Source organism: Phaenicophaeus curvirostris, chromosome 2 (genome assembly GCF_032191515.1).
Source record: "Phaenicophaeus curvirostris isolate KB17595 chromosome 2, BPBGC_Pcur_1.0, whole genome shotgun sequence".
Lineage (NCBI taxonomy): Eukaryota > Metazoa > Chordata > Aves > Cuculiformes > Cuculidae > Phaenicophaeus > Phaenicophaeus curvirostris.
The window spans coordinates 72,793,968-72,808,963 of record NC_091393.1 but is presented as its reverse complement, the minus strand read 5'-3'; the positions used below and the strand labels follow the sequence as shown (position 1 = coordinate 72,808,963).

The 14,996-nt window shown below is 37.4% G+C and overlaps 1 protein-coding gene across 2 annotated transcripts in view; it reads right to left on the bottom strand.

The window, feature by feature from the left end:
- RMDN2 (regulator of microtubule dynamics 2) overlaps nucleotides 1–14,996 on the bottom strand; it is a 48,905-nt gene that overhangs the window by 20,850 nt on the left and 13,059 nt on the right. For both annotated transcript variants that reach the window (XM_069852484.1, XM_069852486.1), the window contains exons 4-6: nucleotides 14,626–14,686; nucleotides 1,839–1,914; nucleotides 61–138 (exon numbers count right to left, since the gene is read on the bottom strand). In XM_069852484.1, the coding sequence (XP_069708585.1) occupies nucleotides 61–138; nucleotides 1,839–1,914; nucleotides 14,626–14,686 (215 nt within the window). The remainder of the gene's footprint in view (nucleotides 1–60; nucleotides 139–1,838; nucleotides 1,915–14,625; nucleotides 14,687–14,996) is intronic.

Genomic DNA, 14,996 nt, shown 5'->3' with positions numbered 1-14,996 from the left:
AAGTGCATTATCATTTTTCAGTATACTTAATTCATATGTTAGATTAAAAAAACAACTTACTGAATAGCACCATCTTCCATTTAGGTAATATAAGAAAGGATCTTGAGGATTAAGTTCAATTGCTTTGTCTAGATGTTCCTATTAGAAAGAAAATCAGTGTCACTTTAGATGTTTGTTTGGCGAGCATGTTTACATTCTAAGTAGTTTGCTGCAAATCATAAACAAATTCAGAAATTATCTTCTGCTGCAATTCTTTCTAACAACCTAAAAGTATTTTAACTAGTAAACCCCTTCCTCATGGAGGGAAACCACAAACACAGAACTTCGCACAGAATGAAAGAAGGCATGCTGTATCTAGAACAAGACTAAGCAGCTCTAAAGTTCAATCAAAGAACTCAAGCATTTTTGTCTTAAAAAGGCAACAACTTCAATTAAAATAATTTCATTTCCAGTTAGTATTAGGAAACTGTCACACACCAAACCAGTGAGAAAGCAACCACTCTATTTGACATATCTTACATGCCAGCACCCATCACTGAAGCATAATCTTTCCCACCTTGGAATGTGACTGCCCCAGTGAATGGTACATGACACAATAAATTGTTACTATAATGTGAAATTCAGAAAATAAAATGGTTCCATTTATAGTGAAATCATAAAATCCAGACAGTATCTAATGAGGTGCTTCTTCCAAAACCATTTCCACTACAGGCAACAAGCATCTTCATTTATCTCTTTCGTTTACTAAAGCAAACTCTTATTGATCAACTTAAGTTTGAAGAGAAACAAAACATGTTATTTTGCCCCTAACTACCATTTGCCTCCCAGGATAAATTTCACTAAGGTTTCTCCCCCCACCCCTCCAAAAACTCATTTTTTCTAATTAAGCCAATTACCAACATATCTGAGTTACACAGATCTAAGAGCCTATTATTCTATCATTTTGTCCACAAACTATTCAGACAGGAGCTGTGCTTTCGTGCTATTATATCCCCAAATCCTTAACATTTCAAAATGATTCACATGAACCTCAGTAATTACTTGTGAAGAGGAAAACCTCCCTGAAAAGGCTGCTGCTAACACTGTGGGCTCCTTTTAAACTTGATCCTTAAACAACTGCAGCACTTGTGTTATTTGTCATTTTTCCTTTGTTCCCAGCTTGTCCCAGTGCTTGGGGCTTAGCTCGCTTGGCACAGTTTAAATGTAATTAATGTTCTCTCATAGGAAAGCTTGGTGACACTCCAAGCCCTAACATGGACATGATGTGATAGGGACACATCCTGCACATTCCCCAGGATGTGGAACACATCTGCTGTCTCTCACTGACACAAAGAAAGGGGGGACGCTGGCTCGGAGAGCAAGGGATGGAAAGCGCTTAAGCAATGCTGAGGACAAGGAGGGAAGAAATAGTACATGTAACAGAAACTGCTAACTCTAAAAACCCCCACAATTAGCTATGAAAGGACAATTTAAAAATGAATATTACTTCCTAAGGTTGGCATGAAAGATGATTACAGAACTGTGTTGGTTCATCACTTAGTATTCCATTTGTTTTTATTTTCTACACAGAATCGTTCCTCTCTATTCCTCCCTCACTTTGACTACATAATAGAACAGAAATCTTAATGCTGTTCCCAGAATCCTACCTCAATTCATATATTTTGTAAGTTTATAATCTATCTACATACATTAAAAAAACTTTTTTCACTTTAACATCAGTACCAAAATAGACCTGTGAGGCTGAATTACCATGTTGGAAAAATCTGTCTTTGACACTATATAAGGAAATAATTTAAAGGAATAGCTTAAAAAAACCCCCAAGCCCTACAAAAACATACCTTAAAGAGATAACCATTCCTGATTTTGTTTTGTACACTTTCAAACTGAGACATATAGCCACACATAACTGCAAACCTGAGAGGGGAAAAGAAAAACATACACACATACTTTTTGTGATTTAAATAAATCTTTGAGTCAAATTACAAAATATTTTAACCCCCAATTCACAGATGAGCACCTGTTTTTCTTCCATTTTGATGATCAGATAGGAATTTAGCATGAGCTGCTAATACTCAGGAGCAGGCAAAAAAACCCAACCCAAACCAGTAACAGAAACAAGAAATTTAAAGGATTCTGTCTGGGCTGTCAGTGAAGTGAAAAAAACTCTTCCAAAATTTGTACCACTTGGATCAGAGTGTAACATTTCCAGACTGCCTCCAGCATTGATAGCAGTTTAACTGGACACACGGCGCTCTGCACTGCAATACACTGGCAACTTGAACATCATCAGCTATGGTACCTCACCTGGTAAGATAAATCCTCGGGATGTGCTCAGGAAGCTGCACAGACTTCAAAAATTATTCATAGTTAGCTTCTACCCTTCTCAAGCATCTTGGTGAATTCTTCACCTCCTTGTAATATCACTAAAATTATTTTAAAACATACACACAAGTTTTGCTCTTACAGAATCACTACTGCTATTAGTAGCTGTCTGTTGCTGAGATTAGTATTGCTGTTGTTATAAACTGGGGACACTGGAAGTGATAAAAGAAACAAGAGATCATATCTATAAAAGAATTGTATTGTTAAGCAGGTATAACTGAAAATATTTTCGGAGGTCACTACTGATAATGGTTTGATTTCCAAATAATGCTATTGTCTTATAGACATTCCACCTAAACATCTACTGTTTTTTTCTTATTACTTCAACAGCTACAGAACACATGATGCATGAGGAATCTCTTGCATATATGACAGTTGTACTTTCCTTTACGCTATTTTAATTTGTATTAAGAAAACTTTGTAGATTTTGCATTAAATCAAAAGAACTACCAAAGATATATTTAAGCAGCATAAACTAAGGCAGATTTATTTCTGTAAACATTTCAGTATTATACTTCCGTACTTGAAATGTTACAATGCAATATCAAATTAAAACAAAAAATTAATCCTCAAAGAAGGAAATCAAATTGAAGTCCAGAGGAAAACATGAGAGTTATGCAAGAAACTTACTAAGTTAATTATGGTAACAGACTCATAACCTGTACGGCACAGAGTTTTTAAGCACTAGTAAACCTCAGCTTTCTTGAATTTCTTTATATAATGTAATTACTCAGGCTCCTCATTAAAATGTACCACTACGCACTAAATGTACTAAATAAATTATTGTTTTGTTTATGGTTATATCTATTGAGTCTAACATAGAAATACTCATGCTACAGGTTATTGCTTTTAGTCAGCAAGCGTTCCCAGGTAAGGCATGTGAGTCAGCATCAACAACAGTAGTTGAATTTGTAAGAGCTCCAGACAGACTGTCAAACATTGTTGAGCAGGATGCGTGTTGTGACCAATGTGCACTGAGCACAATCCAGCTAATGGCATCGCTACTTCTGACAGTTAAAGCTGCAGGGGAGCACATTTCATGTGGGAATGAGCTGCAACAGAGGGAAAAAGCAAGGGGTGGGGGTCAGGAAAGTTCAGGTATTTAGAAAGAGGGGGAAGGTACTGAAAACTTTATTAGGCTTAAGTAACTCCGGCAACATTTCCCCTATTCCCTTCACTCATTAAGTGCTAATCAGATAAACTCAGCATACCATAGCTAAACGGATTGCTGCTACAAAAGAAAACAATGAAAAGCGAACAAGCTAATCCAGCATCTTTAGGTATTTCCCTGTCTGTGCGTGACAAGAAAGAGGGCCTTAGTTTAAACCAGTTCAAAGAAAAACTTCTACTTAAAGCTAAAATCTCTGGGGAAGGAAATCCCACTAAAATTTTCAACGAATGAAAAATAAGCTAACTGCTAACTTTGAATACCTTTTCTTTTCTCAAGGAAAAATAAGAATGTCTTTCATCTATTAGGGTATTTTTTTTAATTTATTTTATATTATACTTTTTAACTGGGCTAGGCAGGCAATTGGTACAGAACTCCAAAAATTAAATAACTGGTTTATGTCTTTTCAGTTATTAATTTCACCTAATTTTTCAGAAAAAGGGAGGTTTGTTTGTTTTCGGGTTTTTTTTTTTCCCCAGAAGGATTTTTCTTTTAGGCGCCTCAAATAGTTTTCAAAGAGCTAAAAAACCGAAGTAAACCTTATTTTCATGACTCAAAGGGTAACATTAATGAATAAGAAAAATAAAACCTGAAGGACTAACTAGAGGCTCCCCCTGGGTGTCGGCACCGCCGCAGGCTTGAGGGGAGCGCCCCCTGGCGGCCGCTGTCGGCACTGCAGGTAGCCCGGCAGGGGCTTTTATACCAACTAGGTAGGTGCTGTGAGGAAGTGACTGAACCGCTGAGCTAATTCTACTCCACAATAAACAGACACAGACATGTTCCCCTAAAATAAACATAACGATCATAACCTAAGACAGATGCAGAACTTTTGTTAACAGAAAAAAACTGCTGTTTCCAGGTGGAGGAAAAGTTACTGAAAACAATATAGAAGCATACAGATTAGTTGCCCACAATTAATACTCCTTTTCTAAGCACAAACACAATCGAAGTAATTCAATTGTAAGCCAGCACCATGTCCTTTTGCTACAAACGTCACCAAAACTCAGACTTATAGGAAACCATAGTGACAGAGATGGATGTCAAGTGCCTGCGGAGAGGGGTCCAGATCAAGGAGAATTAATGTTTTCCCTTCTGGTGTTCCAGAATTTCTGTTAGTACTCTGAAAAGATAAAATGCTAAGGAGCATACCTTACCTGCTGCCAAAGGAAGAACAGCATGCTGATGCAGTGAGTTTTATCAAACATGTTTGCAAGCAATCTGAATTTTAATACCAAAAATGCTGAGAGACACTACCACCACTTTGACTTTAGTAACGACAACCATAACAAGGTGGATTTACAGAACAGATTTCAAGTTTCGAATCAAGATTAAGCCACATTAGGACACTAAAATAACACAAGTTTTATCTGTTCCCTGATAAATTTCATGGGATCAAAATAAAAAAAACCACCATGTATCTCCATAGGATTTTTCCTCCTTCTTCTATATCTCCTTCCATGTATTCCAACTCCAAAAAACCTTCTTATTTCATATAGAATTTGGAAATGTGTAGGTACAAGACACAGCTTTAGAAGTCTAGGTATCCCTTGTAGCAGCCTAATATCACTAGCCTAGTGTCAACAAGAAAGCTCTTCTTAATTGTAATTGGTATAACTTTGTGAATGGGAAGAGAGTTTGTGATATTGGCTAATATCAAAGAATTTAATTCACCTGTTTCTTACCTATTTTTCATTTCTTCCTCTTTGACTGAGACATTTTTTACACATAAGGTAGTATGAGTAAAGGCTAATGTGTGGGTAACACAGAGGCCTAATGAAAAGAAAGTTCATTTCCATTCCACTTCTAAATTGCATTCTTGAGTCTCCCCATCTCTGCACAGTTCAGAGTCCTGTGCATCCCATCTTATTTCTTAGCCATTGACTCCCTCTCTCATCAGTTTCACGCACTTGCATATTATGACAGTCTCTGCAATGCAGCCAGACCCTCAGGCTCTCTTTTTAATTTGGTTTAAAGGAGATATCATCAACTCCTACGTAGGGAACTTTTGCAACTTACATTACTGTTTCTGATCCCTGTTGCATTACCTTTCCAAAGATCACAGTTTTGCATACTTGAAATTCTATCACTCTCCTGCCCTGGTATTTCATCTATAAAAATGCATCTGATACTAACTTTCCATGGGAAAGTAAAGCATCAGTTTGGTATCGCCTTCTTCGTGGTGGTGTGGGTATGGAAGCAGTAGCTAGGAATGTGCAAGACTGCCAATATACAAAGTAATATGTGCCAAGGTGCAGGGTGAAGTGCTCGTGTGGGTTTTTTGGGGGGGGGTTGTTTTCTTTTCTTTTTTTTTCTTCCCTTCTTCTTGGAATACAGCTGAGTCTGCATTGCAGAAACTGGCAGAAATATAGTTTTATACATTAAAAATTCACTAGAGAACTGAAGCTGAGCTCCAAGGAAATATCAGATGTAGCACACACTGATGTAAGTGATGTTTGCAAAAACACAGGAAACAAACTGGTATTTTGGTAAAAAAAACCCCTGAAATTAAAGAAATTTAAGAATTCTGGCTTAATAGTTCATTTAACGCACACAATATACCAAAACAAGTAAAAATGCTGCTTTTAATGCATATTCCCAGATGTTCAACTGCAGAATATGTGGATGATACGTTCTGCATTTCTGAGGCTATGGAACGTGCAAATTTTACAACAGACATATTTAGTTGTTATAGTTGCAAATGCAGTCTTTAAGAAATTAACAGAACACATACAGCACAAATGCGGAAACAGAGTGAAACAGTAGCTTTCAGAGACAGTGACACAACAACTCTCCTTGACAGAAATGTAATAGGAATCACTAGGTTGCCAGCTGTGACTATTCCAGCAAAAAGCTTGAAGTAAACAGATCTTTTCGTATTTCAAATGTACCTCCTTTGCACTTGCATAAGGATGCTGCAGTGTTTCCCCAATGCACTGGTACTTCAAGAACCTATCCCCAGGGTATGCATCACACTCCTCTTCACAGGCTGGCCTACAGACCTAAACTCAGTCCCTTGTGAAGGGCTACACTGTCGCACAAGGGCTAGCATCTGACACTTGCCTTCAGTGGGGAGGGAAATATGTGCTGAGAAAAAAGATCAACAGATGGAGAACTTGGAGAAGGGACCACAAACACTGTAAGACATTGCAACAACATTTCTGAACTGAAATATTCCACTGACCTGCTCAATGGAAAATAATAAAAAACCCCAACCAACTCTCCACTAGATTGTGATTTATTTTTTTTCTGCAAAGTGATTTTATCAGATCTAATCCCTAAACCCAGCAACCACATAGTCGTAATGCATGACCTTCCACCATTGCCTCACTTAAATGCTCTTTAACCAGAAATACACAAGAAGCTACACATCCCTCTGCTGCACTTACTGCAGAACAAGTTACAGCTTTTTAGAAATGGCTTTTGAATTTGTCCTTCTATATTTAAAAGGTTAAATTATTTTTGCCCAAATAGTAGTTTAAACAGAAAAGATTAAAGATAATTGACTAAGATTAAGCATAACTAAAAACAAAGATTGATGTAAAGCCTTTACGGTCACCCCATGAATCAAATACAGGGCAAGTAACTACTAAGGTGAAATTTTGCTAAATGAAGTTTTGACTGAAAACAATATTTCTGGACAAGGTATCAACTCCTGAAAAACAGGACTGGATGACAGAAGCAGATGCTCGCAGCATGTAAGGTATCTGTCTCTTCTAAGTTTAAATAAGGCACAATTAAGGGCAGAAGGTTACGAGAATTTAGCTAGAAACACTGTATGAATTTTCAGTAGTATAATACCCTAAAACATATTCTATAATTTTGAAGAGTTCTGTATCACTAGACAAATTTTTTTATGCCATTGCACCCTACAAATCTGACAAATTGTCTGTTATAATTTTACTGCTGAGAGTACATGACATTCACTTTTTTGTAGGAAGTTTGTATAAAATCCCTCTGCATGTACATGCCAACCAGCATACAAGTTGTTCTACCATAAAAATTACATTTGTCCTGCTTCTGCACAACTTGCCACATTCCTGCAAAATAACCAAGCTACTCAGGTTATGAACTTGGCTTTATCATGCTGGGTAGTAATATCACATATCTTAAAGGTTAATCCATCGATTGAAATCCAGGAGAAATTTAATGCTGGATGGATCAAAATAGTAGTAAACTTTCTTAGGAATAATCTTCTGAGCAGTTCTTTAGCTTACTATGAGTGAGCCTACCATCTTTTTTTATTCACAAGACACAGGAGTTAAAAGTTTGTAAATTTCTGAATACTTTCCTAGTGCAGAAACATGGCTTTCTACATTTCTGATACTTTGTACGTCTCAAGTAACATAAAACGCCTTCTGGCTAGATACCCCAAGGTTACATAGAAGCCTCTCAGTACCTCCCCAAACTCTAGAGTTTCTCACTGCAATATGTTCTACCAGGTCAATCAGTTCTTTCACTTTTTGTAGACAAATTGCAGCAAATCCACTCAGAAGGACAAGTCATACTAGCAAATCAAAGACTCCCTAAGCATAGGTCCTAGCCCAGGCACAAGCTTAGCACAAAATTATGTGCGAACATAAGGGTCAACGTTTTTAATTAGTCCTGGAAGTGAGTAACAAATCTCTACAACTAACAAAAGCCAATACAATTTCTCTTATTATATCCTTCTCCATTTTTCTGTTTTACTAATACAAAACACCTAATTAAGTGAGAATTATTCATGTCCTTAACTAAGCAAATCCATTGTCTTGCACAAAGTTCCCTGTCAGTGGAAGGCTGTCAGCTCTGGAACCTCCTTCCATGGACAGCCTTGGCTTTGTAAAGCTTTTTTTCGGCACTTTTCCCCACATATACATGACAGATAAAATGAGGGCAACAGTGATTCAAGGGGAGACCTCACTTAAAATTACTAGGTTTTCACTTGATAGCTTCACGCCATGAAATGCCTTACTAAATGAGACACATGCTGTAAGACTCTTACCAGTGGGTAAGTTCTATAGAGTAACCCAAACTTAACTCTTGCACTAAGTTTGCTTGTGGCAAATAAACCAAAGCTCAATGCAATGAATGATCTTTCTGAGTAAACGCCGTGAACACTGTCCACATCTAGTAACCTTTCTCTCCTCTGCAAAGCCCGTAAAAAAGGAGGTGCAGGAGGAGGTTCTAGGCAGAAGCAGCCTTTTGGATCTCTTCCAGATTTTGGAAGAAAAAACAGCAAAAAACCACCCACAAACATTTAAATTATTTGGGAAAAAAAATAATTTCAAAGTGATTGCTTCATTTTAAATAAAAACACTATTAACATGCCTCTATATTTTGTGTTTTCAAGTAACTGTAAAGTGGTAAAGCAGCACCATCTGAAGTAACTGCAGCAGTGAACTCTGTAGCATTTCCAATTAAAATGTGGGTGATAAAGATGCTACATGTTCCAAATTGAGCTGTAAGGATTGATAGCTATCATTTGAGAGTCACAGACCCACAAATGTTTTGTTTGAGGCTTGGGAAAAACAAAACAACCTGCAACTAGCTGATGTCAACCTTTGCATGTGAGCTACTTCACAACTTGAATATATGACACAGGCTGAAGAAAGCAACAAATCTGTTCGAATATTTACTCTCTTTAGGGTGGTCATACAAATAGTAGAAGGTTTCAGCTATGTATTTTCTTTCCGGTGTTTCTATTTACATAGTTTGTTAGAGGTCACCATTAAAAAAAATCTGAACGTTTTTTGATCTCGCTGGCAACTACAATATTAAGTGTGATCACATGTTTTCAAAAATCTGGATTCAGATAGGAAAATTATTTACAGCTGCAAAACTTCATTACCAAAACTGACCGACTACTTAGAGACATTTTGCTCTCTTCTTTCCGCATAATTTGATCTAATGTAATTAGAGGATGAATACTGGTTATTTGTCAGTATTCTGATCAGTAAGTTGGCTGGTTTTATTTTGGATATATATATACACAGCCTTACAAGAAAAATATAGGTGACATACTAAGAATATATGTGGCATTTTTTTGTTCCTAACTGAAGTAAATATGAAAAGTAAGGCAAGACAGCTGAAGTCTACTCCTACATTAGTATGAGTTTGCTCATGAGACCGTTACACTACATTCCCCTGGTAGAGACAAAGCATACATTCTACTTTGCAGACTTCTTATAGCAGTGTTACAAAACAGGAAAAACTATGCTCTGAAAAAGGGATGTTTTTGCCAGCATAACTCTGTCTACACTAGGGCTTTACTGGAGCAGTTCTGTCAGTCATGGCATTACAGAAACATATTTATGTGGTAAACAGAGCTTTCAAGCAGCGCTTCCAAAATGAACTTTCAAAGGAGGTCTATAGCCCCAGTCCTTGCTTAACAGGCATGGTGTACATTTCTAATGAAGAAAACTAAACCATAAAAGAGTGCAATGTTATAAAAAGTTCTACAGAAAAATTATTAAGAGACAATACTCAAAAGCACAATAGCAAATGACCCTTTTTGATATAGAGGAAAGGCAGGAAATAGTTTTAAAGACTAATTCAGCTCCAGAGAGGTGTTCTCCATTGATTTCCTGGGCTGCATCAGAAGAAGTGAGACTAATAGGTCAGGGGAGGTGATTCTCCCCCTCTACTCTGCTCTCATGAGACCTCACCTGGAGTACTGCAATCAATTCTGGAGTCCCGAGAACAGCAGGAACATGGATCTGTTAGAGTGAGTCCAGAGGAGGGCCGCGTAGATGATCAGAGGGCTGGAGCACCTCCCAAATGAGGACAGGCTGGGAGAGTTGGACTTGTTCAGCCTAGAGAAGAGAGGGCTCCGGGGAGACCTTCTAGCAGCCTTCCAGTACTTAAAGAGGCCTGCAGAAAAGCTGGGGAGGGGCTCTTGATCAGGGAGTGCAGGGATAGGATGAGGGGTAACAGTTTTAAGCTGAAAGCAGGGCAATTTAGATAAGATACTAGGAAGAATTTTTTTTCTGTGAGGGTGGTGAGGCACTGGAACAGGTTGACCAGAGAAGTCATGGATGCCCCACCCCTGGAGGTATTCAAGGCCAGGTTGTATGAGGCTTTGAGCAACCTGAGCTAGTGGAAGGTGTCCTTGCCCATGGCAAAGGGGTTGGAATTGGATGATTTTTAAGGTTCCTTCCAACCCACGCCATTTTACAATTCAAAAATACAGAAGTAATTGAGGCTGCAAGTGAAAATAAGACCACGTGACTAAGCTAGGAATACTAGATGGGTATTAAAGGTATGTATATTTATCAAAAATGGATGGCATACTTAGATATATATATAAATCAAATGCTAAGTACAAGCTGAATTGCAATCTACAAGAGATATACGAGGCCATAAGAAGAGGCTCTATAAATACAGTAGAAGGAAGAGAAATGTACATGAAAGTACAGAACAATTAGCAAAGAAGAAAAAATGACAAAAGATGAAACCAATAAGGCTGAATTAAATTTATTCTTCACTTACATTCCCTCAAGGGTTAACTGTAAGAAGAGAACAAGAAACAGGCCTATCATTTAATCCTCACTCATTTAGTAAGCCATAATATATTAAACAGTTTAAGGGAACATTAGAAATAATGCATGAGTCGACAATATAGACAGCAGCTATACCAAAAAGGAATTAAAACCTCAGTTGTGCTGATAGGGCCTATCAAAACTCCTCAGAAATAAGAAAGTACATATTACTAAGAAATAAACCAAAACTTTCCTTAGGCAAGGTTAGAAAGCCAGCATCCTCATCAGTAGCTAATACAGAATGAGATAATCTTACATGCAGAATAAGAAAACTGTCTAATGAATAGATGGGCTTATCTTACACAGGCTACGTTTATTTACCTTACAGAACTTAAAAAAAATTCTGTTAGTGGTGAGATGAAAAGTAAGGATTTTGGTCTGAGAGAGCATTGCTTTCAAATTGAGCTTGCATTCATGCTGAGCTTCTCATTTGTGCATCTGACCTCCTATTACAGTCAACAGAGACCCTGTTCAGTTCACAGAATCCCTGCCTGGACACAGGTGCATATTGCCACTAGAGATGCCCTAGGGTTTTCCACCACTTCCAGCTGCTGACCTGGAAGGGTACAGACCCTCAAAGTTCCTGCATGATACCTGTCATGCCATGCAAATATCCTGGCACATCTCACCTATCAAACGTTAACTCTCCATCCCTTCTAAGTGGAAGACAAGCCCCTTGCTCACAGGGAGACAGATGCATTGGACATAGTATGTTTAGGTGTCAACTGGAATTGGGTACTGCCCTTTGTCTCTGAACCTAGGTAATACTGCTACATCATTCTTCTTTGAGCGACCATCTGCTAGTGATCTTAGTATTTTTGTATAAATATTTTTTCTTTTAAGTTTCTTTTCCTCTCTTTTTATCCTTGTTAACTATGGATTTCATGTTACTTTCATATATTATTTCTTCATGCCTTAATTCTATCACACTGTTTTCTATTTACACATAATATTACCTTTTTATCATTTTACGCAAAACTCTAGTTGCACACATCTTTGAGAGCACCATTTCTGCAGGGATTTCCTGAACTCTTATTTCCTGCTCATGGGGATTAACACGAAGATGATGTTTAGATAAACTGGATACGTTTGCATCAGCCAGACCTAAACAATCCAGACCTGACATACAGATCATTACCAAGATCTCCTGGGTAATGCAGAAAGTCCTAGCAGAAAGCAAAAAGGCAAACATAGTTGCTATCAAAAAAAAAAAAAAAGGAAAGGGCAGAGGTTACAGATAAACCAGCCTAACCTGAAAACATCCCAGGATAAATGGATAAATTATTCTGTAAGTGCTAGAAGTATACAAAACAGTTAAGGCAAGTTTTTAATGAACAAACAGTAACAAACAAAAATTTATTTTTCTAACAATATAAACAAGCCCGGAATATTAGAAGAATACAACATGTAGCCTTTGACTTTGTCCTACCTGATTTGTCTTAAAATCTAACCACGGAAATTTAGTTTAGATTAAATCACCTGTAGATGGTTGCAGAACCAGGTTCATGTGAACCTAAGCATCATAACAGGTGTTCCACAAAGTTTTGTGCTGGCTCCATTGTCTTCCAGTAATTTAATTAATGAAGTCAATGATTTTAAAAAACCCAGAAGACACTTTGAAAATAAAACTGTAATCGGGAGTGGATGCAAGCATTTACATGGTCTCAATAAAACGGAGAAATGATCTGAAACCAACATGAAATCAATGAAATGTGTGTAAAGTACTATACCAAGGAAGAGGAAAAAAAAAAAGTACAGTTAAAAAAAAAAGTCCATCTGGTTTAGCAGCAGGAAAGTAGAAAAGGACCTACAGGAACCACAAACAGAACAAAGTTAGCAGGCTATACAAAAACATACAAACGACTGTGTGGAGCACGGCAGTCCATTCTGCCCAGTACTCAGATCCTCGGAGCAACATAAGCAGTGTGGGGCATCACGCTTCAGAAGAGACTTCAGGAAATAAAGATAAGCAGATAAAATATTCAGGAAAAAGATATTATAATAAACTATTTGGATCTGTAGTGTTCACCTACATCACCACAAAGCCACCAGTTCAACAGTAACTAACAAAACCCTCACATTCACTTACAACACAGACAAAAAAGGCTACACGGTCTGCAAAACACATTGCACTGAGGTGTGATGCTCAGATGATTTTCTCCTGTTAGTTTTGCTGCCATGGTGGCAGTATCCACCTGATAGGAATTAACAAGCAGTTGGGTAAAGCCAAAAGCAAAGACTCCAATCTTAAACTGCCATTTTATAGCCACCTGGAGCCTAGGCTTCACCTCCAAGCAGGCATCATCATTACTTCCAAGACATCAGAAAGAGAAAATGCAAATCTGTCTGTGACAGTGAAGCTTAGTCTAGATTCCTACAGCACACCACTTCTAGCACCCCATCGTTACAAAGCGGGGTTTTGGATCACTGGTTGTTGTAAATAGAAGGAAAAAAAAGAATCACAGAAATATGCACCACTCACAGGAACACAGCATGGAACAACAACATAGCCATCTTTGAAGTTTAGGAGAAAGAAACAAAGCCAGAAAGTTACCTACTTATATGAAAACATCTGTTTCTAACCAAGTATCTAAACCTGAGCTAGCTGACATGTACTTCTTTTACTGGCAATGGAGACGATGTCAGCTGAATCTCAGGAAAAATTCATCTCACTCTAACACAGATGGGCAAAATGGACTTAAATGAACTGCACTCCAGAAGCGGCTACCTCTTTTTAAATTGTGAAGGGAGCCTGAGATAAAAAGGTTTTGGTTTAGATAAGTAAAAGTTAAGAGAAATCCCACCTTACATGTGTAATGACAATATTAATGAAGAACATATTAGTCAATTTTACTGATTTCTTTTCTAGTATTGTTAGCTTTTCCTTTTCATTTCGATTTCTAAAATAGTACGGTGAGGAACTATCAGCTAGAACTCAGTAGAACTATCTTTTACCTGATAATGCTGATTTGATAAAAATTGTTCACATTTGCAAAGAGTTTGTTGGTGCTGGCAAGGTCTACAAAATTAATCCAAGCACTTGGAGGAAAATGATACGATAAAAAACAAATTGAGAAGTTAAGTGAAGCTTCCATAGTCCTTTCATTGTCTATTTTTAATTATTAGAATTTAGATTACTACAAGGAAAAGAAAGGACAAAATATAAGGTCAAAAAATACTCTTTTGTCAATTGTTGAAAGAGAAGGTAAATGGAAAATTATGCTTTCTCTGAGCAATAATATACTAGCGTAAGCAAATATATTTCAATATTTCTATATTTCATGATCTGTACTTAAGTATGGTTATTGAGTTGTTCAATATGCTTCAAAATGCTTCACAGAATACTTCAATGCAACTTTTAGCTGTAACTGATGATAACCGAGTTCAATAAACTATGCAAATATATTAACGAATAATTCATGAAATGAATGTCAAAATGCAGCATGATAAACATAATTTGCAGTGGGCACCATTTAAAGCCAAAGATAGATAGGGTTTTCTTTTTTTGGATTTGATAAACACATACAACTTTGCAAATGCACACTTTCTCAAACTTACCACTGGTGACTTTCAGCACTCCTGGCATCCAGCTGAACAGCCTTTTCAGCTTGTATCTTTCCTGTAAATGGAACACAATATATTAAAGGATTTATTGTACTCTTTGACATTTCAGGCATTCCAAGAATAAAGCAACCTGATATATTCTAGCTGCAAAGAAAAAATTGCCTCCTTCTCTTGTAAACATTTAGATCGACAATGTAACACCTTGGCTTGACATCACTTACACATCCATAGACATGGCCCATAGCCAGTCCTCTGGCACACCCCCAGCCCCAATATCATGGGGACCAGAATCAGAAACAAAGATGGTAAAACTCATGGGTTGGGATAAAAATAGTTTAACAGGACAGAAAAGGAGGAGAAAAACA